The sequence below is a fragment of the Cyrtonyx montezumae genome, unplaced genomic scaffold (assembly GCF_038088225.1).
Source record: "Cyrtonyx montezumae isolate F1298 unplaced genomic scaffold, pur_monq_1.0 scaffold_34, whole genome shotgun sequence".
NCBI lineage: Eukaryota > Metazoa > Chordata > Aves > Galliformes > Odontophoridae > Cyrtonyx > Cyrtonyx montezumae.
In genome coordinates, this window is record NW_027072039.1 from 5087842 (window position 1) to 5111566 (window position 23725).

Genomic DNA, 23725 nt, shown 5'->3' on the forward strand with positions numbered 1-23725 from the left:
ATTTCTTCCCATATCCCAGACTATAGCTGAAGAACATCTTCCCCTCAAAAACAGTGTTTTTCCAATACTACTCAGCTAACTATTGACCCTCGTTTATTTTTAAGGGGGCTTTGATGGGCTATAGTTTTTGTTCTACAACCAGGAAACTTGGTCTCCTGGAAAGACACAGGGGATTTGTGTGCATACATAGCAGTTTCTGGAGGCAGTCTAGTTTTGTGGAGCAGAGATTCTTGCTAATTTACTGATAAAAAAATTAAGAGGTCCTTTCTGAGATGTGTTCTACTTTGGCTAGACTAGTTCTGCAGCCAGTTTGTTTATTGACCATGCTGACATATCTCTGAATTTGCAGAAAGTGTGGAGAGTTGGTTGCTACCTGTTATGAGCATGACTAGGTGCAAAAAGGAATGCCATGTGTAATGCTGGCCACAACTTTCATGCGTAGAGTTCATGCAGCTTTGTCCTGTGCACAGAAGGAAGCAGTCCTGGAAAAAGTACTGATGAAATTGCAAAGACAGGTAAAAGGATGCTAAAATGATGCTTTTTTCCCCCTTAGATCTATGTTCTGACATAGTCATGAATCAAAATGATATTCTGCTACAAGATGCTTGCAGGTAGGATCTTCCAAGAATTGCAAGACTCCAGAATGTCTCTTAACCCTCTGCAAGTTGTTTTCTAACTCAGTTCCACCCGTTTCAGGTTATGGAGTGGTGGGTTTCTTTTGTTTTCTTAGGTTCATTTTGTTTTGTTTTTTATTTTTTCCATGGTGTGGTAGAAGTCTGCCTTCTTATCAATCAATCTTGCAGATTGAGAATTCATTTTGCTCAGAGACACTACAGTTGCAAAAAGAAGTAAATGCAGTTGGAACATATGTTTTTCCTCATCATGTTTTCAAAAATAAAAGCTGTTTTTACTGAAACAAACATTAACTTGAGACAAACATCCTGGGTGGAAAATTTCAGCCTGAATAGTTAATAGATTGATAGAAGCTTAAGTTGCTTACATTCTAGTTTGAAGTAGCACAGTTAATAGTAATAAAGTTATTTATACTTGTTAGCTTACAAATAACACAACATTCTCCACCTACAGTGCTGCTTATTTTAGAGCATCTGTTTCAAAACGCATATTGAAATGAGCCATTTGTATTTTTCCTTACTGTTTATCTCCATATTGTCTTTTCCTCCATCTTCCCAATTCCTTTCATTCTGTTCTTTCACAAAACTCTGTCTCGTTTTCCACATATTACTTCAACGACACAGAGAACGGTGGATTTGATTTGGAAAGGATTTTGTGTGCAAGAGAATTTAGTTTCATTTTCCCTAGGTTTTGCATACAACCAGAAATAGAATCAAGCCCAACTGCAGCATCCTCTTGGCAGTATTTCAGACCACAGTGCCAATGTTTTCTGCTTTGATTAATAGTGCACGTTGTTATTCTGTCTTTGAAATCCACCTGAAATCAATTAATTGCCAAATCAAAATCAAGTTGTTCTGAAATTTATCCTGGCTTAATTAAGAAGGTTGTAAAATCTCTACGGGCAGTTTGGACTGGCCTAGCTTGTGATCTAAAATCCAGACAGGTTTTATTTATAAGTCTGACTTTTAGGAATTTGTTATGAATCTTAACTCAGTTCATGCCTGCTTTTGGAATTTGTAAGAGTTGCTTCAATACACTTGCTTCTCATCATATATGATGACATGATTTTTGGAATCTACTATCAGCATCATAGGAAGGTCCAACATAGGTGGTGTGTTTTACTGATCAAAGCACAGTGCAGTCTTACTGAATACACTAATGATATACATGCTACCAAGCTGAAAATCTTTTCCCCATAGTTTTATGTTCGCAGAGGAAGCAAAAAATACACCTTCAGAGTCACCTGCTTTATGGCCACAGACATTCACCAAGAAGAGATCAGTGATGGTACCATATTTACTCTCTGAAAATCTGTGGCTGACTACAAGACTGGTAACTCTGTAGGGTGATTTCTGGTTCATAGCACATTAGCATAGTGTTGTTGAATGTGCTCTGCCTGTTGTCAAAAAATAATCACAATAGAAGAGTAATTACTATTAGTACGGTCTCATACTGGAAGGATGTATTGAGCAGGAATTTGTGGGGCATGTCCTCACTTAGGCACTACTAAATATTCTCACAGTCCTTTATGTGAAGTATTAGAAAGAATGTTCTTTATGCCTGTATATAGCAGCAGGGTGAGATGGACTACTGGCAGTTTTTTGTGGCCATGAAGGACAAGCTGAAAAGATACTGGCAACAGGTAAGAGAGTAAAAGACAATGCAGCAAGAATAAGTATAGGGAGTAATGCTGGGATTAAAATAACCAACAATAGGGAAAGACTAGCAATAAATCAGAACTGGACCTTAGAATTTAGTGGATCAGAACATAAGATGACATTAAAATATATCAGATCATATTTGTCACCTCATGCTAGAAGGCAAAACAAAAATGTACCACCAATGGAAAAGCAGTCACCATTGTGGAAGTTACAGTTGGAAGGATTTTGGTCTTCTAGGAGCAAGCAGTTTTCACAGAATAAAGCAAACAGGGTCTTCTATTCACATTTGTTTCTCTATCCTTAGCAGGTGGGCTTGTTAACCTTTGATTTAATATTAAACTCCTCAGTATATGATGCCATAGGAAACAAGTGTTCATTGTCACTCTGAATGTTTTGTTTTCTGTCAGTAAAATTACAGTTTCTCCAGGTTTAAGTTTCCTAATGCAGTTTTGCTGGCCACATAGATTCAGTACCTTACAGGGCACACTCAGGTTGCATTTAGGGAAGCAACCCATCTTGTACATGGTTATTCTTTTGATGTAGATATACCAAAAATCTTTCTTTTTTATTTATAAATTATTGGCCTGACAGTGACTTAAGAACTTGTTTCTAACCAGTCCTGTGCTCTTGTCTGTTTCTGAAACCTTTTGACGTAGAGGCAGGCTTATGAGGCCTCATCAGGTATAGGTGTATCTTTGCATTCTAAGTTAGATATCCAAGACACTTTATTTTCAGGACTATTGCTCCACTTGGTATCACTTTAGTTTCACTACCTTTTCCTTCTTACCCATATATGTGTGTGCATGTGCTCTGTGACGTGACCTCTGTTGATGTATCTACACTGTTAAATTGCTTGTGGGCTTTCTGGGTATAAATCATCCTTTTCTGTCTGCTTTGTAGAAGAAGAGGATGATACAATCACCGTTTTCCAGAAATTCAGTGGTTTTCAGTTTTTTTAAAAGGAAATGGTAGAGGGAAGGTGGGAGGGAGTATGTAGAAAGACAAAATTCACAGTGGAAGGTTTAACCACTGGCAGGTTATCCACATGTAAAGTTACTGTTGTATGTAAGAGTTCTTTTCAAGATCCTTACATATGCTTTCTTCAGTTTTTGTTGATATGTTGATCCCTACAATTTTTTCTAATACATCAGTGGCTTTTTTGAGCCAAATAACCCTTAATAAAAACAAAATTGTTTCTCTTAGTTAACCCTTACGAACTGTAAAGGATTTATTTGTCCATAGTCCACATACTGAAAGCCACGATAATGAGAGTGGGTGCAGCTCCATTTGCAGAACACTTTCATGGTGTAGTTCGATGAGTTTTTTGCTTCCCTGTATGGCAAAGCTAGCAGCTTGGAACCAGATGTCTTTCATGTGCTGAACAGAAAGACATTGACCAGCTTGCCAGCTGATATACATCCACATCACTTCCATAGCACTGAGATGGTTAGCAGCATCTGAACTTTTGTCCTCAGGGTCTCACACTAGGTTTTTCAGTATTGCAAGTTGCAAAAAGATTGATCGGGATTGGTTTTGTCTGACACATGGTTAGCTTGACCAGTCGGTATGGAAGCGTCTCATTTCAGATCATGTCGTGATTTTGCAGTTGGGATAGGGCTGACTTCAGCCATCTGAAGTTTGAGTCAATGTTCAACATTGTCTAATTTCAATCTCTGCTTGTAGATGGTTTATCTTTGCTATGGTGAGTAGTCTGCAAAGGTTTAAACTAGCTGCACAAGCCAAGCAAAAGGAGCTGAATTGTTAGGAGAGCAGTATAGAAATCCATGGCTGGTAACACTTTCCTGAGGTGTGCCATTTCATTTTTTCTTCCAGCAAATACTGCGACATGCCCGTGGAAATTCCACAAAAGTGATATTTCTCATTACTGATGGATATTCCAATGGTGGAGACCCAAGACCTATTGCAGCATCCTTGCGTGAATTTGGAGTGGAGATCTTCACCTTTGGGATATGGCAGGGGAATATCCGAGAGCTGAATGACATGGCCTCCCATCCAAAAGAAGACCATTGTTATCTTCTTCACAGCTTTACTGAGTTTGAAGCTCTGGCACGCAGGGCTCTTCACGAAGGTATTAACTCCAGAAGTCCTACAGTGAGCATAGAGCTAAGTATAAAGATCTCCAGCACTGTCTTTTAACTGCATTTCATGTAGTGTAGATTTCTTCTTTTTATTTCCTTCTCTAACTTTCAAGTAGATGTGTGCATTCATCGGGTAAAAAGATAAACTATTAGTTTGACTAACTCGCCATCAACAAAATGTGACCTAAATTCTCTTCACTGGTATATCTGCTCTTCCATCCTACTCTTTGTTTTGTCTAAGGAAGAGCAGATGGTGATCTTGGCCTATTGTGACTTTTGTTTGAGTAGCTGAACCAAGGTTAGCTATATGATTGTCAAGAACAGGCCCTCAGTACATACCTTATGGCTAGCCTTACTAGTTTTGGTGTTTTACATACCAGGGAAAGCTTACTTGTTGAGAAAAAAGTTAGATTCCTGTGTATAAAGGTAAACATGATCTGTTTTTATGGCCTTACATATTCAGTAGCACTGGAAGTAGCAAGAGATGGAGAAAGAATTTGAACTGGACTTTATCCTTTTTTGCTCTACTTTATTCTGAAAAAACCTTCATGAAAAACAGAAGATTAGCAAGTGAGAACACAATTAGACCTTTGCATGAAAGCCAGTGCTGCTTGAATGAGACGTAGTGCATGGATCAGACTAGCTGCTGTATTTACTTGCTGTATTTAATTTTAAGAAGAATGCTACTTTTACATAAGTAGTGTGTTTTACTGCTGTTCTGCTTGTTCCAGCTAAATTGTTCTTTGTGAATGCACAAAAGGAAAGATTTTTTTCTTTTTTATGTGACCAACTAGTTCTACATTCCATGACCAAATACTCTCCTTATGCTAGTGAGAGCATCCAGCAAACTCAGGACAAGCTGCATCAGCAGCTTCTGTATGGCGTGAGACTGTCTTCTGGCAGTGTTAGAATCAAGCCAAGTGAGAAAACTTGACAATCTTTGCAGCACTGGTTTCAGTGGGCATTTTTCCACATTAAGAAGAGGTTTTTCTTTTATTGTGCATTGTATATTTTATGCTACCATCACTGAAGCTTAGAACTTTTGCAGAAATGTTACCCTAATTACATAAGATGATACTCATAGGGGATTTGGGGTTGGACTTTTTAATTAATAAATTGATATTGTTTCAGACCTGCCCTCTGGAAGTTATATCCAAGAAGATATATCACACTGTTCATATCTCTGTGACGCAAACGAGAACTGCTGTGACATTATGGCAAGCTGTAAATGTGGCACTCACACTGGCCAGTTTGAGTGCATCTGTGAGAAAGGATACTATGGGAAGGGACTGCAGCACGAATGCACAGGTGAGTCTGATCTTGGGTTTCTCTCTGTGCCCTGGGTACTTGGCTACTCCAGTCTAGGGAGCTCTGCTGTTTTTGGAATCATAACCGTGAACCTGAATCAGAATTCGTTTGTGGCTTTTGGATAACAGTTTCTGGCTAAAGATATAGAATAGTTGTAGTTGTCAGACTCAACCACTGTTTCCACTGAGCAGCAGCCAAAAGAGATGCACAGAGAACATGAGTAAGGCAAATGTTTTGACATGGTAAGATGCCCCTTAGAATAGTAAGTAGCAGAAATTTGTGACCAGGTTCACTGAGTCTGAGATTGTATTTGCTACATGTAGGAGCTCCTGGTACATATTTTCAGGCATGAATTTTACTGATTACTTTCTAAACTTGCATAGGCTTTTCCTGTTTGGAGAGGGGCCGACTATGTGGATCTTTGGAGAACAAATCCTTAGTTAATGCTGGGGTCAATTGAATATCTTTTAGTTCTCTCACATCAAAGCTTATTTACTAAAGAGGAAGAAGGCATTTGGATCACTGAATAGAAATTTGCCATCACGTTTTGCTAAGGTTGTTCTTGTTACTGCTTTTGGAGTGGTCCTCTTAATAACATTCATTCAAAGTCTACATTTCACGTAAGCCTTCAGTTTACAGGTCTTTACTGCATTTTAGAGTGAAAACTTGGAGGCAAAAGGTTTGTTTCCCTGAATTCCCTGCCAAGTTATTAATAGCAAAAACGAAAGGCTGTATTACTAGATGGAGTACTTCAGGTTTTTTACTTTTGTTACTTTTTAAAATTTTATAATTATTAATAAAATTTCCTGGGGAAATGCAATGGAAAGCTGAGCCATTGGTCTTTGGTAGAGCTGTGTTTCAGATCAGTGGCATACTATATGTCCTTGTTTAATAAAAATAGAGATAAGCAGATAAACAACAGGATTCAGTATGGAGTTTCCTTTTACAGAGGTTTATGAATTCACTTGAAAGTCTTCATGCAATCAGTACAAATTGATGAAGTACATATTCACATGCTGCAGTGATTATAAGTGAAGCTTCATTCATAGGAAAATATATGCATGTTTTCTTCAACTGTTTATTTTTTGGGGACAAAAATGTCAAAACCCAACGTATCTCAACTCTGCTGTATTTTTTTTTATGAGCTGGATTGAAGGAATAAAATAATTCTCAACTAGGAACAAACCGCTGATCATAGCAGTCTTGTTTTTGTCCTCATAATCTCACTTTCACTCTTCATGCACAATCACTATTCTCATCAGGTGTTCCCTTATGATATGCAAGCCATTTGATCAATGGATCATGGTTGTTTTTCTCCACTAAGAGTAATAAAACAATATGGTGAGGAATCAAGATGATACCTAAGCACAAAGGGTATGTCCCCCACCAGTGCAAGAAAGAAATGAGATAATACAGTGTTTGCATTGGGAAGTTCATCAGTTACATTACACTCTTTATTGATTATCACAACTAGATATAATTTACCTTATGCCTTTGGTGCATCTTTCCTTTGATTTGTATTAAGAGAGAAGTGAATAAATATACAGAACTTGATAGGGTTTTGATTGTAAGATGAGCAGTGGATGTAGTAGGATCACTGAGACATTGGATCGGAATGTTATGTCAGTAGCAGAGCTTCCTTGTGTCTTCACTTAACTCTTAGCAAAGATTCAATATTACATTTTGTTTATTTCCAGGTGTTATTCAATTTTTTTTTAATAAAATCAATTTTTCACCTTTAATTTTCTTCTGGGATACTAGTCAATTTCCTTCACCTCAGTTTGAATGCCCTTGTAACTTACTAAACAAAATAAACTCATAATTTCTGTCTCTACCAATAGCCTGCATTATTAAAGATTGTTCTGAGCTACTCCTGAAAGTAGGGAGTCTGACATTTTAGAGTTAATGCTACTTTTCCTGTATGAACTTCTGATTGTTTGAGCTTATCTTTTGAGTGTCATCAAAGATGTTAAAAAGCCTGACTTCTTTGACTGGGTATTTGACAACTGCAGAGGAAAGTTTCACTTTGACATAATCATCAGTTGTTTGTAAAGTGAGTTTTAAAAAGGGGTTGATATTGGATACACCACAAATAAGCTGATGATTGCAGCCATTTGCTTCATGTGAAGGTTGTGAAAGATGCATACATATATTTCAGGGAGAGTTTGACCTGAATGACTGTTCAAGCCTGTTCTTTTAAATGTGTCTGCACAGTTCAACTGGAATCATAGAATCACGGAATCACTCAGGTTGGAAAAGATTTCTAAGATCATCTAGTCCTACTTTCTACTTACCACCAATATTACCCACTAAACCATGTTCCTTAGTATGACACTACACATTTCTTGAACACCTCCAGGGACAGTGACTCCACCACCTCCCTGGGCAGGCGGTTCCTTCCAGTTCCTCACCGCGCTCTTGGAAAAAAACCTTTCCTTATACCCAGCCTGAATCTCCCCTGGCACAACTTGAGGCCATTCCCCTCATCTTATTGCAGTTACCTGAGATAAGACACCGAACCCCATCTTGCCACAATCTCCTTTCAAGTTTTAGAATGCAATAATGTCTCCCCTGAGCATCTTATGCAGACTAAACCATTCCAGTTCTCTCAGCTGCTCCTCATAAGACTTTTGCTCCAGACACCTCACCAGCTTCATGACCCTTCTCTGGACATGCTCTAGAGCCTTGATGTCTTTCTTATAGCAAGGGGCCCAAAACTTTACACAGTACTGTAGATACAGTCTCACCAATGCTGAGTACAGCTCATCTTTGGGGCGGAAACAAAAAGCAATGTGTTCTTCTATCTTCTAATCTGAAATTCCAACCCATTTTTTTTTTTTAACATTTCCCAACTGAAGATTGCTGTGGATTTGTAAAGGAATCTTAAGAATTCATTTTTAACTTTTCTTCACTATATAATAAACTCCTGAAGAGTTTATGTTGACAGAGCATATTGTTATTGGACCTCATTTAGCCTTATTATCATGCAGATACCATACTAGCCTATGTTTACTTAGTGCAATAAAAATTTTTGAGGATTTTTCATTAGTATGGGAAATTGTTCTCCTTCTGCAGTCAGTTCCTTTTGGTGTTTTGGTGACTTTTTTGTCTATGGCCTTGTGCTTTTGCCTCTTGCCACTTCGTAGTTATTTATGGTTTTAAATGTGAGGCACCAGCTGTGTGCAAATCATAACACTACTTGACTTTCCTACCTACCTGAGAACAACCTCTAGAAATCTTCCATACAATAAAATAGGAGTCGTTCATTTTGTACTGGAGAGCAGAAATTGGCTTCAGTGTATCCCTCCTGTTCTTTGTAGTACTGTTGATAACGTGCCACAGAAAGTAGAACACACTGAGTCTTTTCTGCTTTATGAGAAAAAAGACAAAAGCCTTTTGGCACACATCAGGAACCTTATACAACCAAGGATATCTGTGACAATTTGGAGAAAAGAATGGAGGAAGAGGAAGAACAAGGGCAGTGTCATAACCAGTCCCAGTTATTGTGTAGTATATAATAACTACCTTTTATTCATTAAACCTTTTTTTCTCTGTCCTTTCCTTCATTACAAACGTTAAGTTTCAAGCTGGATAAAGCCAAAGAAAGATACCAAGGTCAGCAAAAATAAATCTGAGACTTCCACTTTCTAAGGTGCTTTTTTCCATTCCATCAATAAAAAGGTGAGCTGTTAAAGGCAACTACTTTTTCCATGGAAAGCTAAATCAAATGTCCAGGTTTCCATTTGCATCTTCTCTGTCCTCAGGAAGTAAGTAATATGTCTTTTCCATAGCTTTTTTTCCACAATTTTTTTTTCAGCAAGTATCTCCAAAGAAAGAGGTTCTCCTAACTGGAACAACAATTATCAGGAAAAATTTCTTTTCAGCAAGCCAGTTTTTGCTACACAGTGTGTCCATGAAGGCAACACACAGTTGGCAGGGCAGAACAGTTAATTGTAGTACTTACAATCTCTGCTAGGTATTCCATCATTAGTTTATTTTTGGCCTGCTACCTGTGTATGGTTATTGAAATGTAGTATTTCATTGTGCATATTATTTTTCTTGTAATTTATTCATTTTTAAAAATGATTCACCCAGTGTAGCCTTCTGCTCTAAGTCTCTTTAGTGGCATTTTGCCTTTTAAAATACACAGAGGATCTATTGGGAATATACTGAATTAAAATGACTGGCTGTCATGAAAGGAGAAGAGAAAACAAGAAAGCAGCAACCTAAACCAAGGAAAAGATGCAAAATACCAATGACTAAGTAACAGTAAATTGCTGTTTAATTAATACTGGCAAAACCATTCATTGGTGACATTTTGTATATTTTTTCTTATAAATCTTGTTTGAGTCCTTACAGATTAAAGTTTGAGCACAACATCATGATGGATAAGTAGAAAAGAAATGTAAATGAGTTTGTTTTTCTAGTGCAGGTATTGTAACACCGTGATGGGTAAGTGTAGGAGAAATGTAAATGGGTCTGGTTGTATCATGTGTATGCAGAAAGGTAAGTGGATGAGGAAGGTGGAGTAGGAAATGACAAGTGCTAGAAGTAATGGTGTGGAAGTGTTTAGTAAGTCAGTTTTCTTTGGAAAATGGTGAAGACTGGATGAATGAATCTGAAAACATTTATAACTATTGTTTACATAAAGGCTAAAACAATTGCCTATTTATTTTGTTTGGAAAATAAACACTTCTGGAAGCACATTCTTCCAGAATTTTTATATTGAAATCTTCTCAAAAATTGGGCTCATTCACTTGCATTATACGTAGCTTCCAGCACCACCTATTTTGTGTGCACCCTGTACAGCCTGCTCAATGAAGGTGGGGCATTTCTGGTAGAAGAAACTTCTTTTGCTGAGTTTACTTCTCAAAACCTTGTAGCCTTGTACTTGCAGAGCAATACAGAAAATGTTCATAAAGCACACTGCACGTGAAGTGATAACTGGTTTGCTCAGCTGCTGAAGTGTTTCTTATACAAACATTATACCTTTCATCTGCTTTCCCTGTGCATTTGTTTTTTAAGTAAAAAAATGTATAAATTTAAGTAGGGAGAGAATGGCAAGGTTCAGATTTTATTTCTTTCACTGGGGATCTAACTATTCACAGATGAGATGGGGCAGATCATATTTGCTTGGGCTTTTCCTTTATTTTGGTGGAGGATTACTCTTTCTTTGTAAGCTACATGAGCCTCATCATTTCCAAAGTGTAATTTTAATCCATCTGCAATCCTTCAGAAAAAATACTTTAAGTAACACACTAGGCATTTTAAACCATTGTGGAAATATGAGAATATTAACATATTACCAATGACTTTGCTTGCACAACTGTAAAAATAGAGCTTTTATTGATCAATTTGCTACAAGCTTTCTCAGTGAAAAAAAAAATAATAACCTGTGCAGCTATTGATGTTTTATAGCCATACTCAGAGATAAGACCATTTAAATTAATAGCATTATTACCAGTAAACTTAATGAAGTTTGGATCAAGTCCTTAGAACTGAGTGGCTCATTTTTTTCTCTTCTCCAGGTCTGATGCACCAATTTATACACATCTTGTGTTCCTAAAGTAAAGTGGTTATGTTACATAATAGCTAGCATGGACAATGGTGTTTCGTTAGTAAAGAATTTGTATATCTCTGCACCATGTTGCCTGTTTCCTCTGCATTTAAAACTGAACTGTAGCAGGGAAACAAAACTGTAAAGATAACCAAAACCTACAAACAGTATTTTTTTTTTCTCTGTATACCTGCACAATTTCTGAGGGAATTCTTTAAAAGCAAAGCTGTAGGGTAAAGACACCCTACAGACCAGAAAAAAATCGAGTATTTTTTAGGTTTGCATACAGTATTATAAATCAATCGTCCTGTCCCAATATTTGTTGCTTGAGGCTTTAGGAAAAAAAAAATTCGGTACCAAAACAGACCTAATTTTGTTATAAGTACAGACCTATTTCTGAAATAGATGTGAGAGAAAATTGGGAAGTGACACATGGTTTACTCTTTTTTTCTCTTCTCTTGGAAATGGCTTGTCCTGGTCACCTTGGAATGTCAGGTAAAATAAAGCCTCTGGCCAAAGTTTGTATGTGCAATTAGTGGAGAAAAAACTGCCATCTGGAGGCTTGAGAGGAGCAGAAGCCTTGCTCTGAATAGAAATAGCCTCTGACATAGAAATGAAGTCCAGCTTTCTGTGCTGACCCAACTTGGGCTGCTTCTGGAGTGCCTGAGCTGTCCTCTGGCCCCAGTATAGCCATTGCAGGTGGCCATTACAGCAAAGGCTGCGAGTGTGAATACAGCACAGGTAGTTGCAGCCCTTTGTGAAGTGGCTGTAAAAGCTTTACTCTCAAGCCTGCACATGGCCTTCAGTCCATAGACAGGATAAAAAACAGGCTGTCTTACCACCAGTGTGATTTTATGCAGTTGGGGTTTTTATGATCAGAAAATATCCTTCTCTAGCTGTGCAGTCCTAGGGCTAAGTGATGGTTCACAGACTTCATTGACCACTTTTAATTGCTTGAAAAATTCATCCATCTCCACATTTTGAAACAGTTTAGGCACATGCAGTTCTAGCACAGGCCTTTGATAAGCCTTTGGCTGCTCTTGTAGTTTTGAGAATCACCTCTAAGCAGGGTTAGGACATGCACCATGCCAGGCACCTATTGGAATAATTAAAAGATTTTTATTGCAACATTATTCTGTTGCCTGTACAGATTACATGGTGTCATCTTGCCTTAAACACCTTTTCAGAAACACGTGATGAAGATGTTTTCATGGACACAAATACATGCACACATATTGCTGACCTTGTGCCAGTCTTGCAGGTGAAGAGCAGATGCTTTAGATAAAGGAAGATGGCACTATGCAGCAAAGATTGTTCAAGTGAGGAGGGGGATTAAAAGTCTGATTACTTATTTTGTCCCTAGTGTCTCCCAGTTTTAAATACTTAAAACATTCCCAGGGCTTAATTTGTGCTATAGTTAACATATAAGGTTCAGCCTTTGTTTTTAGCCTGTGAAGTTGTGACAAGGTATTGGAATTCCTAGTGTCATTAAGTTGCTCTCAAAGCCTTGCCAAAGCTGATTCACTTAACCAGACTGTAGCATAACAAAATCAGGCAGTCACTGTGTCTCTCCATCAGAAGTTGGGTGAATTGTACATGGTTCATTCGTCAGTCTAAAGGTGATACAGACATTCCTCCTACTGCCTTTTCTCTGTTTGACTACCACCCCTGTAAGAGAGGAAATCCAGAAGTACATCACATTCCAAAAGAGGCAGTGAGGAGCGAGGAGAGTGTGCTGCAAAAACAACCATGATGAAAAGGGGGCTAAAACCCACTTGATATGGAGCAGGGTTAGGGCAGGTAGACTGCAGACACATTATAGGATTCATCTGTCAGATACTCAGCAGTCAGAATGGATGGGAACAGTTAGAAGACAGGTGATCAAGATGAAAACAGGCAGCCTTGCTTTCTTCTGTCACCCTAAAATGTACTGCAGATGGTCCAACCTTCTCACCCAGAAGCACTGCAGACTGTATGGAATAGTGTGGTGGCATCTTTGGGGGAGGAAGCAGTAGCACAGATCAGTTTTATCAAACAGGAAGTTGATTTCTCCTGGTTTTGTTGGGGTTTTTCTGAAAACAGACCACAAAAATGGGAGCCTCTTCAGGCCAAAACCCTAGGGGTTCATTTGTTACCATGCAAAACAAAGCCAGGCCAGCAACTCATGCTTCTAGTGCAGCTGTTTTAGTTGGTCTGACATCTGAAGGTAGTATAAGCAGTTCATTTTTATCTACCCCATCTGCTTTTTTTGTTTGTTTGTTTTTGGTTTTGTTTTCAATCTAAGAAGTATTTTCCTCTGTTATTTGCATAGAATGAGAAGAATTAATGGATCTTTTAATGGTGAGAAGCTGAGAAGGATTAATTTTACAGAAGCTGATGAAACGTAGTTAACTATATCATCTAATAGTCTTGTGGTTTAGTTGGTTTAGTTACAGTGTGAAACTGATGGGTTTGAAAGAGTAAACAACATAATTAAGTACTACATTGGAGTCTTACATTATTAATGGCAAAACCTCCATCTGTGTAGGTGTGTGCAGCTGTACTGATTTTATGCAAAGCTGGATGCTTCTGTGACATCTAAGATCTGGCTCCTTCTCCTGGTTATGAGGCAAATCTGCTAGTTTTATTGTTCTGTTGTTTTCTTTTTTTATTCTTTGACAGCAAAAGAAACACTCTGAGGAAAGCTAAAAAATAAGTGAATCTCAAGCCCATAAAGTTCAAGCAAAAGGGTGTTCCCTTACAAATGCCATCGTAAACATCCATACAGAGCTTCCATCTCCTTGTGATGTGTGGTTTGTTTCTCTAAGAATGCCAGCAGATAAAGTGCAATATTTTTCCTACATTGTGGCTATTAATTCTTCATGTTCTTTTTTTTCACAGAGTTTGCTATTTGTTCCAGTCTGTCTGCTGGATAGTGCTGAACAGAATAGTACATAGCATAACACTCCTGTTCATGAATTCAGATTTCCCTTCAGCTTTGTTTTTTATGGGTTTATGACAGAAAAGTGCTTGCTACATTCTGCCTCCCACAGAAATAGTCTTGCCTGGAAATGCACACAGGTATTAAAAACTCCATCTAGGGAGAGACAGGAAACATCAGTATTCTAGTGGAAAATAAAAACACCTAGATCTACGTGGGCTCCTAACTTCCATTAATTTAAAGGAATATATTTATATTCTGAATTTAATGTCTGCATAAAAACCCTGGGAGCTTTGGAGGAAGGTGCTGGCCTCTTCCTATGTTTTCTCTACCTGTCCCACATTTCACATTTTGCCCTTCTGCTGGCTGCAAAGCATCCTCTGAAGCATACATAGGCCTGGGAACTTCAGCCTGTTAAAATCTGCTGCAGTAATTTTATAAAGCCATAGAAGAGAAACCCGGAATGTGTTACTGTAGAGGATCTCTAGTTCCTTAATATGCAGCAGACAACTAGTTTAAATCTTCTGCATCTCTCTGGCCTCTGTGACACAGTGGTGTCTTAGTCCTCAAGTCAGAGGACATGGGAGAGGGGTTTGCCTATAAGAATATCAAGTGCTACAGGAGTTTCTTTTCTGAGCAGCTCAATTCACAGATCTAGAAGAAGAGTGGAAGGCTGGGTAGCCTTGTTCTGAGATGTCTTGATGTCAGTGCAGAACCTAAGGAGCATTTGGTAAACGTTATTTATCAGAATTGCTGCATACAGTTGAGTGGGTGTTTCTTTTGGGCTTCCATTAATTCATCATGGAGTTATTGACTTGCATGTCTAAAAATGCTCTGTCCCTTTTTTCCTATTTCTCTTCTCAGTTCAGTTAAGAATTTTGTCTTCTGGACTGCAAATATCTTGTTTCCTTCTTTTCAGAATCTAAGCTGTTGCTCAGTGCAGTGAGGAACTAGTTATGCAATCCTATTCTTCAGCTTTTATGTTGTTGTGAGTTGTAGAGAAATAAAACACTCTGTACAGTTATACTCTCTGTTATTGCTGAATAGGAATTCAAGATACACAGCCTTGCAAAATTCAAGAGCATTTTAAAAACAAAGTGGTTCTGTGAGTATCCCTACTTTTCCAGTTGTCCAGTGGCTATATCATGGCACAGGAGTACACAAGGGCAGGGACGTCTGGCTTTCATTAGTCTCTGGATTTCAGCAATAGGAGCAGCCATGTTCCTGTTCACGTAAAGCTTTCTGAGGAGAGTAGCCCTCCCAGAGCCCACAGTTCAAACCCATGAGAATGAAGTAATGTGACCACAAGTAATCTGACTGGGTGAGGGCATATCAGCCTCAGATGGTGAGGTACTTTATGTAGCTGAGGATTACCTTAATTTCTGTCTATTCCAGTATGTGGCAGTGATGCTCTTTTCCATTCTCATCTGCAGTAATGGTTGCCTAAGCCTAGGTACCACTTGCATTTGCCTAGAAGCAGTAGTGGGTATTCTGTGGTCCCAGGAACAGTTTGTGTGGCCCCCAGTTCTAACCTAAAAATCAGGTCTTGTGCTCATCTAAACTCACAGATTGGCTGCTGTTTTCACTCTCCACCAGCACAAGCAGTATTTCAACAGCAGCCTTGAGTGTTCCCTGTCATGGCAAGAAGGCATCTAGCACCCTGAGAATGTGGGGGACCTCTTCTTGTCCCCCCACTTACTACCTGTCCTTCGGGATGTGCAAAATGGATGACAGCAGTTATGTGTCTGGTATTTGGCCCTGAGACTGAAACACAGCCTAGTGCTAGAGGTAGTAAGTCCACAGTACGCGACTGCAGTACTTCACAGGGCTGGATGGAAGGTGTTATTCACCCTCACTTGATTTATTCTCATTGCTTTTAGGGTCACACTGGGGAGTATTCTGACAGTGAAATAATAATTGCAGTGCCTCATGCATTCCTCAGCCGAAGAGGTAGTTTGTCATCTGTTGCTTGCATCTGTCAACTGTTTATGTTCTGCAAAAGTGCAAGAAGTTAATGCAGAACACTGGTCTCAAATTCACACAAAAAAAAAACAATAAACAGTGAGGTATTTGCAGAAAGTATAAATTGTTTTGTGAACTTACCTAATTAGAACAAAGTGCTGTTTAGAAATAGATTTTTTATTTTGCTATCAGTGGTTTAATAATTCCAAGTCTTATTAGTTCCTGTAAGCAGCAGTTTATCATTCTTACCCATTTTCTTTTCGTCAGATTGCTGTTAGGAACATTTTCATTCTCCTTCTCCATCTCTGCAGGTATAGATAGCCTTGTTTGTGGATGAATAAAGGTCAGTAAAGGGTGTGTATTAGAATGAGACCTGCTGGAGTGGAGCTCTGCAGTCTGGAACCTGGGTGTCCTGGTGGATGACAGGCTGTTTGTGAGCCAGCAGTGTGCCCTGGTGGCCAAGAAGACCAATGGCATCTTGGTGTTCATTAAAAAGAGCGTGGCCAGCAGGTCAAGGGAGGTGATCTTCCCCCTCTACTCTGCCCTGGTGAGGCCTCACCTGGAGTACTGTGTCCAGTTCTGGGCTCCCTTGTACAAAAAAGACGGGGATTTGCTGGAAAGAGTTGAGCGGAGGGTCACAAAGATAAAAAAGGGTATGGAACACCTCTCTTATGAGGAGAGGCTGAGAGAAATGGGGCTGTTCAGCCTTGAGAAAAGAAGACTCAGAGGGGATCTGATCCGCATCTACAATATCTAAGGAGTGAGAGGCAGAGGGATGAAGCCAGACTCTTCTCAGCAGTGTGTGATGATAGGGTGAGGGGAAATGGCCACAAACTGAAGCATAGGAAGTTCTGCACAATGTGTGTGGAAACTTCTTCACAGTGAGGGTGACAGCACTGGAACTGCACAGAAAGGTGGTGGAAGTGCGGAACAGATCATTTTATTCCTCAAACATTCAAATGACCTTGTGGTCCTTCAGAAAGCGAGGAAGTGATTCTGCATCTTCAAGGTAGTAAAGACACCCTTGAAACTGAGAAGAAAATGAAAAAGTATGCCACAGAGCTCCATTTCACTTTCATGTACAGAGAGACTGAGCATGAGGAAGTTCCTGAAAGAATCTGACTGCTCCCAGCTCCTTTTCTAGCAGCAGCCAGGGTCAGATACGCCAAGGTTCAGAAGTGTTCAGAAGTGTTTTCTCAACAAAGCTTTGTGAGATGGAGTTCTGTGCGACATAGTGCAGCAAGTTTGTTTTTTTTACAACAGCTCTTGTGGTGTTAAAGTTGTCAGGACACAGGACTAAGTACTTAAAACACGTTTCTTCAGTTCAAATCTGAGGAAACCCTCAGATTTCCTGACTGCTTCGTCAAGAGTCATATACATCCTTAAGGAAGAACTTAGTTTCTGTCTTACAAAGAAATAAGAAGGGAGAGGAACATGTAAAACGGGGGGAAAGAGAATAAGAAGCCATCTCTGAATACTTTCTGAGCATGCAGCAGCTAATACTGACCAGACTGATCTGGTTGTTCCCCCAGCACTCTCACATTCCACAAACAAAACTCTTATTTGATCTACATATTTCAGATAATTTTAAAAGAATGCAGGGGGTCCTGTCAGTTTTCCTAAGAATTTTGTGTGAGGAACGGACAATGGGATTTATGGTATTTTTCACAGTAAATCATGGGTATCCATAATGATTCCAGGAATTTAGTAAAAGCTCTGACATCAAGATTACAGCAGTTTACTGAACTCTACACAGGGGTAGCTCGGGTAGTTTCACAATATGTGAAAAAATAATTGGCAAAAACACCACTTTTTATTGTCTGACTATTGGCCTGAGCCATTGCATGTGCTTCAGCTCTCTTAAGTTAACCAGAAACTGTCTGACTCTCACCCTAGGCTGCTAAGTAAATAAACATGGAATTAGAGACATATGTTCTCCATCTGCACACTCATGTGCTGGATATTCAGTGCTCAGAATCGTTACTTAATAGGAGTATAATCACTGTTGTTGAAAAGTATATTTAAATGATAAAAATAAAGAGATGTGGAAAACAGGCCAAATTTGGCACCTCATGCGGTAGTGACAGTTTATTGAAGGTCTGGCAGAAATGGCTTCACTTTCCTGTTTATAATAGCTTTTACTTGATTCATTCCCCCTCTGTGATTCAGCAACTGGGGCTGTGCCAAGCCACAAGGAAAGGAGACAGAAATAGGTGTGTATTTTTTTCTTCATAATCTTATGCTGCAGCAACCACTGGAAGCAGGTGCTGGAGGCAGCAGCAGATGTGGAACATTTCAGATTGGACTAGTAAAACAAGTCAGGACTCTACCAGATCCTGTTAATGTTTTGCCAGATTAAATCCACAGTTTTTGCCTGAACGAGGAAGAAACCTCTGGATGTGGTGTCTCCAACACCTCCAGGACCCCTTATACAGCTTGCTGCTCTTGAGAAAGTCAGTGTGTTCATCCAGTTTGAACAGAGAATTATTTTTTGGTTACACTCTTAAGTCCCAAGTCTAAACACAAATCTATAGTTTCTGAGCGGATGAGCACGACAGAGAATGGATCTTTTAACCACTGAAGATTTCTTCTCTATAGAAACATACCAGTACTCTGAAACCTGGGTAAATTAACAGAGGATGGAGAGAGTTTTCTCCCCACATCTGATTTGAATCCCACTCTGCAAATGTTTCTTGGCTGTCCTTTTTTTCCTTCCTGGCCCCAAACCCCTCTCTGTCAACAAAAGCAAAAGGGAGAGTTGTTGGATACATTTATAATGGTTATATCCAAGCCTGGGGAAAACTGAGCTTCCACTGCCTTCAGAGCATTTACTACATTTCAGAATCAGTTATTTGGTCATCTGTGCAAAGCACAAACTAAATGAAGTTTGTTTGTTTGTTTTCTCTAATGGAATTTGGTTTATTTCAGCCTGTTTGTATTTTTTTTACAGATTTGTAAAAGCAAAAATGCATCATCTTAGCATGTACATTCAAATGGCAAAAAAAATGCATCGAAGACAGGATGGTGATGTTCCTTTTCAGTGTTTATTCGTTGAAGTAGTAGGAAGCTATTCAGAGATCCAGGGCACTTGGAACAGGAGTATTTACAGTAGCATGTGCTCACACATCAGCTGTGATAAAGGCTACTGAGGAATGTGTGTCTGTGATTATATGAAGACTATCCAGAGAAGCCTGCTATATAGTAGTTCTGTTCTGTTCTGAGCAAACCATTTTCAGAACTGCCTGTACCTCTCCTTTTAAGTCTGACTGTGTGCAGAGTTCTGGACACAGAGACTTCATTTGCACATAACTTATTTCATAAATAATCCTCACTTGCATGGTAAACTTTATGCAATCAAATATAACTTCTCAGTTAGACCTTTTAGTACTTTTGGGGTTGACTGTACAATTTTAACATGATGTATGTTGGAAGTGTGTGAGGGTGTGAGGATGTAAATGATTGTCCAAGCTCTAAAAGTCAAAAGCACTGGCATGGCCTGATACTCATAATTAGTAGTCATGTTTGTATTTGGTTTTTGTGTGTCCTTCAGAAGCTTCACCATGACTATTTTGACGTCTGTGCAAGTGGCAAACCTATAAGTACTGTCTGAAATGCTACTGAGACCTCATCCAAAAAAGCTTTTTTTGTTTTATTACACAAATGTCATTTCTGAGTGTAGTTAACCAGCAAAGTTCAGTGTTTCACCACTGGCTCTACCTTATCTGTGTGATCACAGCTTTGCTTCAGTAGTAGCAGTGTTCTGGGCCTTCACTAAATGCTGTCTTCCATGTCTGCTAAGTCAGAGCTGCCTTGGTTCAGATAGTGCCAAATGCTGGTGACTCCTGCACACTCTGGCCCCAGTCCTACTCAGGGATGCTCAACAAAGTTGTGGCCCAGGGCCAGACCTCCCTGTGGGAGATCCTTGCAGGCATTACTGCAAGAGATGATGTAGCTTTTGAGCTTTTATTCTTCAGCAAGGAGGTTGTTCTCCGCGCCACTTAAGCTCAGGATACTGAGATGTGAATCTTACTCAAGGGACTGCATTTCCTTTCAGGTAGGTTTCCCATTCTTTTGCTCTGTGGGAGTGTGTCCAAGATGCTTATTTTTATTGTGTACAGGTTACTTCTGCTGAGATCTAAAGCTAGATTATCCCAAATTTTTGTTCTTATTGCTGAAGCCTACTTGGGAGCGCAGTATTGAACTTTTGATGTCTTTAAGCTCAGTGAAAAGGTTTGAGTCCATATGTTTTTCCCCTGTTTCTGATATGTAAAAGTAGCTGAACTTAGGACTTGATTCAACCCACTCCCTCAGTGAAAGGAAATTCGTAACAGAGAAATTTGAATAGAGAAGGAGCAAAATACATCAAATAATAACAGAGAAGATATCTAGCTTGTTAAAGTGCTGATCCCATGGTTATGAGAAGGGTTACTTAAGAAACCCTTGACAAAGAGCAGATGGATGAGCAGGTTCAGTGCTGTCTAAAATTAATGCAGAGCATATGCCAGGAGGTATTAGAGTTGGAGAACATGCTGGGACTTATTAAAAATCCTTCTCTGATCCATACACTTAAAGGTAAGCACAAGGTTTTTGTTTTGCAGTCTTTCTACAAGACATACATGTCAAGTGTTTAACTAAAGCCACTTCCTCACATATTTCTTGTAATCCTAGCATGCTCCTGGCTCGTGTTTTTTATGACACCATACATGTTGCACACTACAGAAAAGAGGATTAGAGTATCTGCCAAAGATTTCCTCTTTATTCTCTTGGGCTTTCCAAATGCAGTTCATGGACACGAAGTGCCTGTTCTGACATATCTGCCATATACTGCTGTAGAAGAAATGTTTTTTTTTTTTTAAGAACAACCTTCCCACATAACTTAAATGTGACAACAAAAGCTACAAGTCTTTAAGAAGCAAGTTTAAAGATCTTCATGAGTAGGTTCTGGGAGGTATATTTCAGTGTGTGTTGTAGTCTGTTTTCTGCATGTGTGTACAGTGAGGCAGAGCCACTATTGATCTGCTGCAGCAGCAAGTGGGAAAGCATCAGAAAGTGTCACCAAGCTGACTGGGGCAGTTGATTTGGCAGAAGGAAGGGGTGCCATACAGAGAGACTTGGTAAAATTGAAAGGTGGGCCCTTGTGAATCTTAGGAGGTTTAACGAAGTAGAGTGCAAAGCTTCACACTTGGAACTGGGAGAACTCCTTGAGAGTGGCCCTGCCAAGAAGGACTTAGGGGTGGGTCCTGGCAGATGAAAAAGTGAACACGAACCGGCAGCATGCACTTAGAGCCCGTGAGGCCACTGGTATCCTGGGCTGCATCAAAACGTGTGGCCAGCAGGGCGAGGGACGTGATTGTCTCCATCTCCTCTGCCCTTGTGAGGCCCAACTGCAGTACTGCATTCAGGTCTGGGGCTGCTAACACAGGAAAGATGTGGAGCTTTTGGGGAGGGTCAAGAGGAGGGTCAGGAAGGTGGTGAAAGGGCTGTAGCACCTCTCCTGTGTAGACAGGCTGAAGGAGGTGGGCTTGTTCCATTTGGACAACAGAAGTCTGTGGGGATTCCTCATTATGTCATTTCAGTATTTAAAAGACGATTGTGAGCAGGAAGGAAATCAACTTCTTAGAAAGGGTCCCTTCGAACCCCTACAACTCTGCGATTCTCTAATCCCTGAAATCTCTTCCAGCCCAAACCATTCTCTGATTCTGTGTAGTCTCTGGTGTGAAATGGGGATTTTGTATTCCCTTTGTGAAGGTTGAATTGCAGCCCAAAACAGCCACTTTGTGCATACTTTATTTTGCAAGCCATTGTCATAGGACATATGGCCCTTCATTCCCATTGCTTCTTCTAAAGGAAGGTGTGCCTGGACCCCAGGCAAATCTGACTACACAACACTTTGTCATGATGGGATGATGAAGATATCAGCGTTGAAAGATTCAACTCATGATAATATACTTCTTCAAATTCTTTATACTAGCTCCCTTGTGAAAGTTGAGACTTCTGGTTAGTAAAATAACAAAGCTGAATAGTGAGGCTCATTTATGGTGCCCAGCATGAATAATGGCAAATATCACCACAAGCTCTTGTTTCACATACATGAAATTCAGGGATATATCTTTTCTAATTTTCATATTTATTTTGATGTTGCCAAGGCACAAGAATCTTAAATTCACTAAAGGAGTAAGATATAACCAACAACTTCAAGCTGTAGTTCTTCTCCTCTAAAGTCATAAATGTGAGTTAAATTGAGTTCTTGCTTCTCCTGATGTTGTGGACTATAATTTGAAGTAATTCTAGGCATGTACTGGATAGTTGCTATAACTCGCAGTGAATGAATAAAAATGCAAGACCTTGTTTGTCAGGTCAAAGATCTACATGACCTGACAAAAGATCTACAAAAATCTAAATAAAAAAAGCCTGAGGCAACAGGAAAGGAAACAAATACAAACATCCAGTGGTCATTGTTGAGAGATTCTGTGACCTGTGATTTTATCATTTTTAATAGATGGTGGCAAACCAAAACCATAATTGCTGCTCACAGAATAATCTGACTCTGGGGCAGATTTGCCATTTCATTATGCTGAAGGCATATCCATATAATCAGTGTCATAAAAATAATTGCAGTGGTATAAAACCAATTTAATTCAGTGGAGAACTAGGCTTTTTTCATTTAGGAAGTTTGAAGATTTAGTTAAAGCTATTTCTACATTTGTGATTTGCATCAAAGTATTTCATTTAAGCTTTACACGTACAGGGGAAAATGAGAACTACAGACTACAGTCAGCACCATAGCAGTGTACAAATGGAGCTCAGGTTGATGCAGGAGGGAGCTTCAGTTATTGTCTAACTGATTCCTGCCATATCCTCAGGAGATAAACCTTTAATCATAACCTTCATTAGCATCAGCTGTGGAAAGAACAGCTCATGCTAGAGATTACTGACTAAATGTAGTTAGTGGGAGAAATTAGGAACTGAAAGAAATAGGAAATCCCTCAAATTAATCTTTGAAATACATAGAGTTCATCTCTCCTCTCTCTCACACTGGGATAAATCAAGAATAATTCCATTTCAGCGACTTAGACATACTACTGTAATTAGAGAAGAAATTGAGCTTGCCTGCACTCCTAGGATTTTAAAAGATTTACATTTTTAGGTAGAATTATTTGCCTTTAAAGTTTGTGCTAATACATTCAGGGGAAAAATAGACCTCCTTCGGTCCCATCTGTAGTCTTTTTGCCATTCAATACCAGTTGGCTTAAGTTTGTTGCTTTATTACTATTTGCAGTTTAAAGCCAAACAGGATAATGTGATTTAAGTGATCAGTGAATCCCTGAAACTTACTTCATGTTGTTGTTTTTACAGTGCTAAATTCTTGCCAGAGGGTTAAAATATCAAGCTGGTCATCTGTGTGCAGGCAGAGCAGAATTTGTTAATTTGAAATTCTTCCTTCTGTCTTTTGTTGTTGTTGTTCTTGTTGATGTTTTGTTTTTTGGTAGACTTTCCACATCCACATTTCAGCTTCAGGCAGTGTTTTCACTTATATTTATGCTGTCTGTGAATATGCATTGACTGAGGTGTTTTTATCCCTACC

General features: G+C 39.2%; 1 protein-coding gene across 1 annotated transcript in view; it reads left to right on the forward strand.

Moving 5' to 3' along the window:
* Nucleotides 1-23725, forward strand: part of SVEP1 (sushi, von Willebrand factor type A, EGF and pentraxin domain containing 1) — a 113547-nt gene that overhangs the window by 14466 nt on the left and 75356 nt on the right. Inside the window, exons 2-3 of the mRNA XM_065745238.1 lie at nt 4128-4383; nt 5525-5701. Of these exons, the coding sequence (XP_065601310.1) occupies nt 4128-4383; nt 5525-5701 (433 nt within the window). The remainder of the gene's footprint in view (nt 1-4127; nt 4384-5524; nt 5702-23725) is intronic.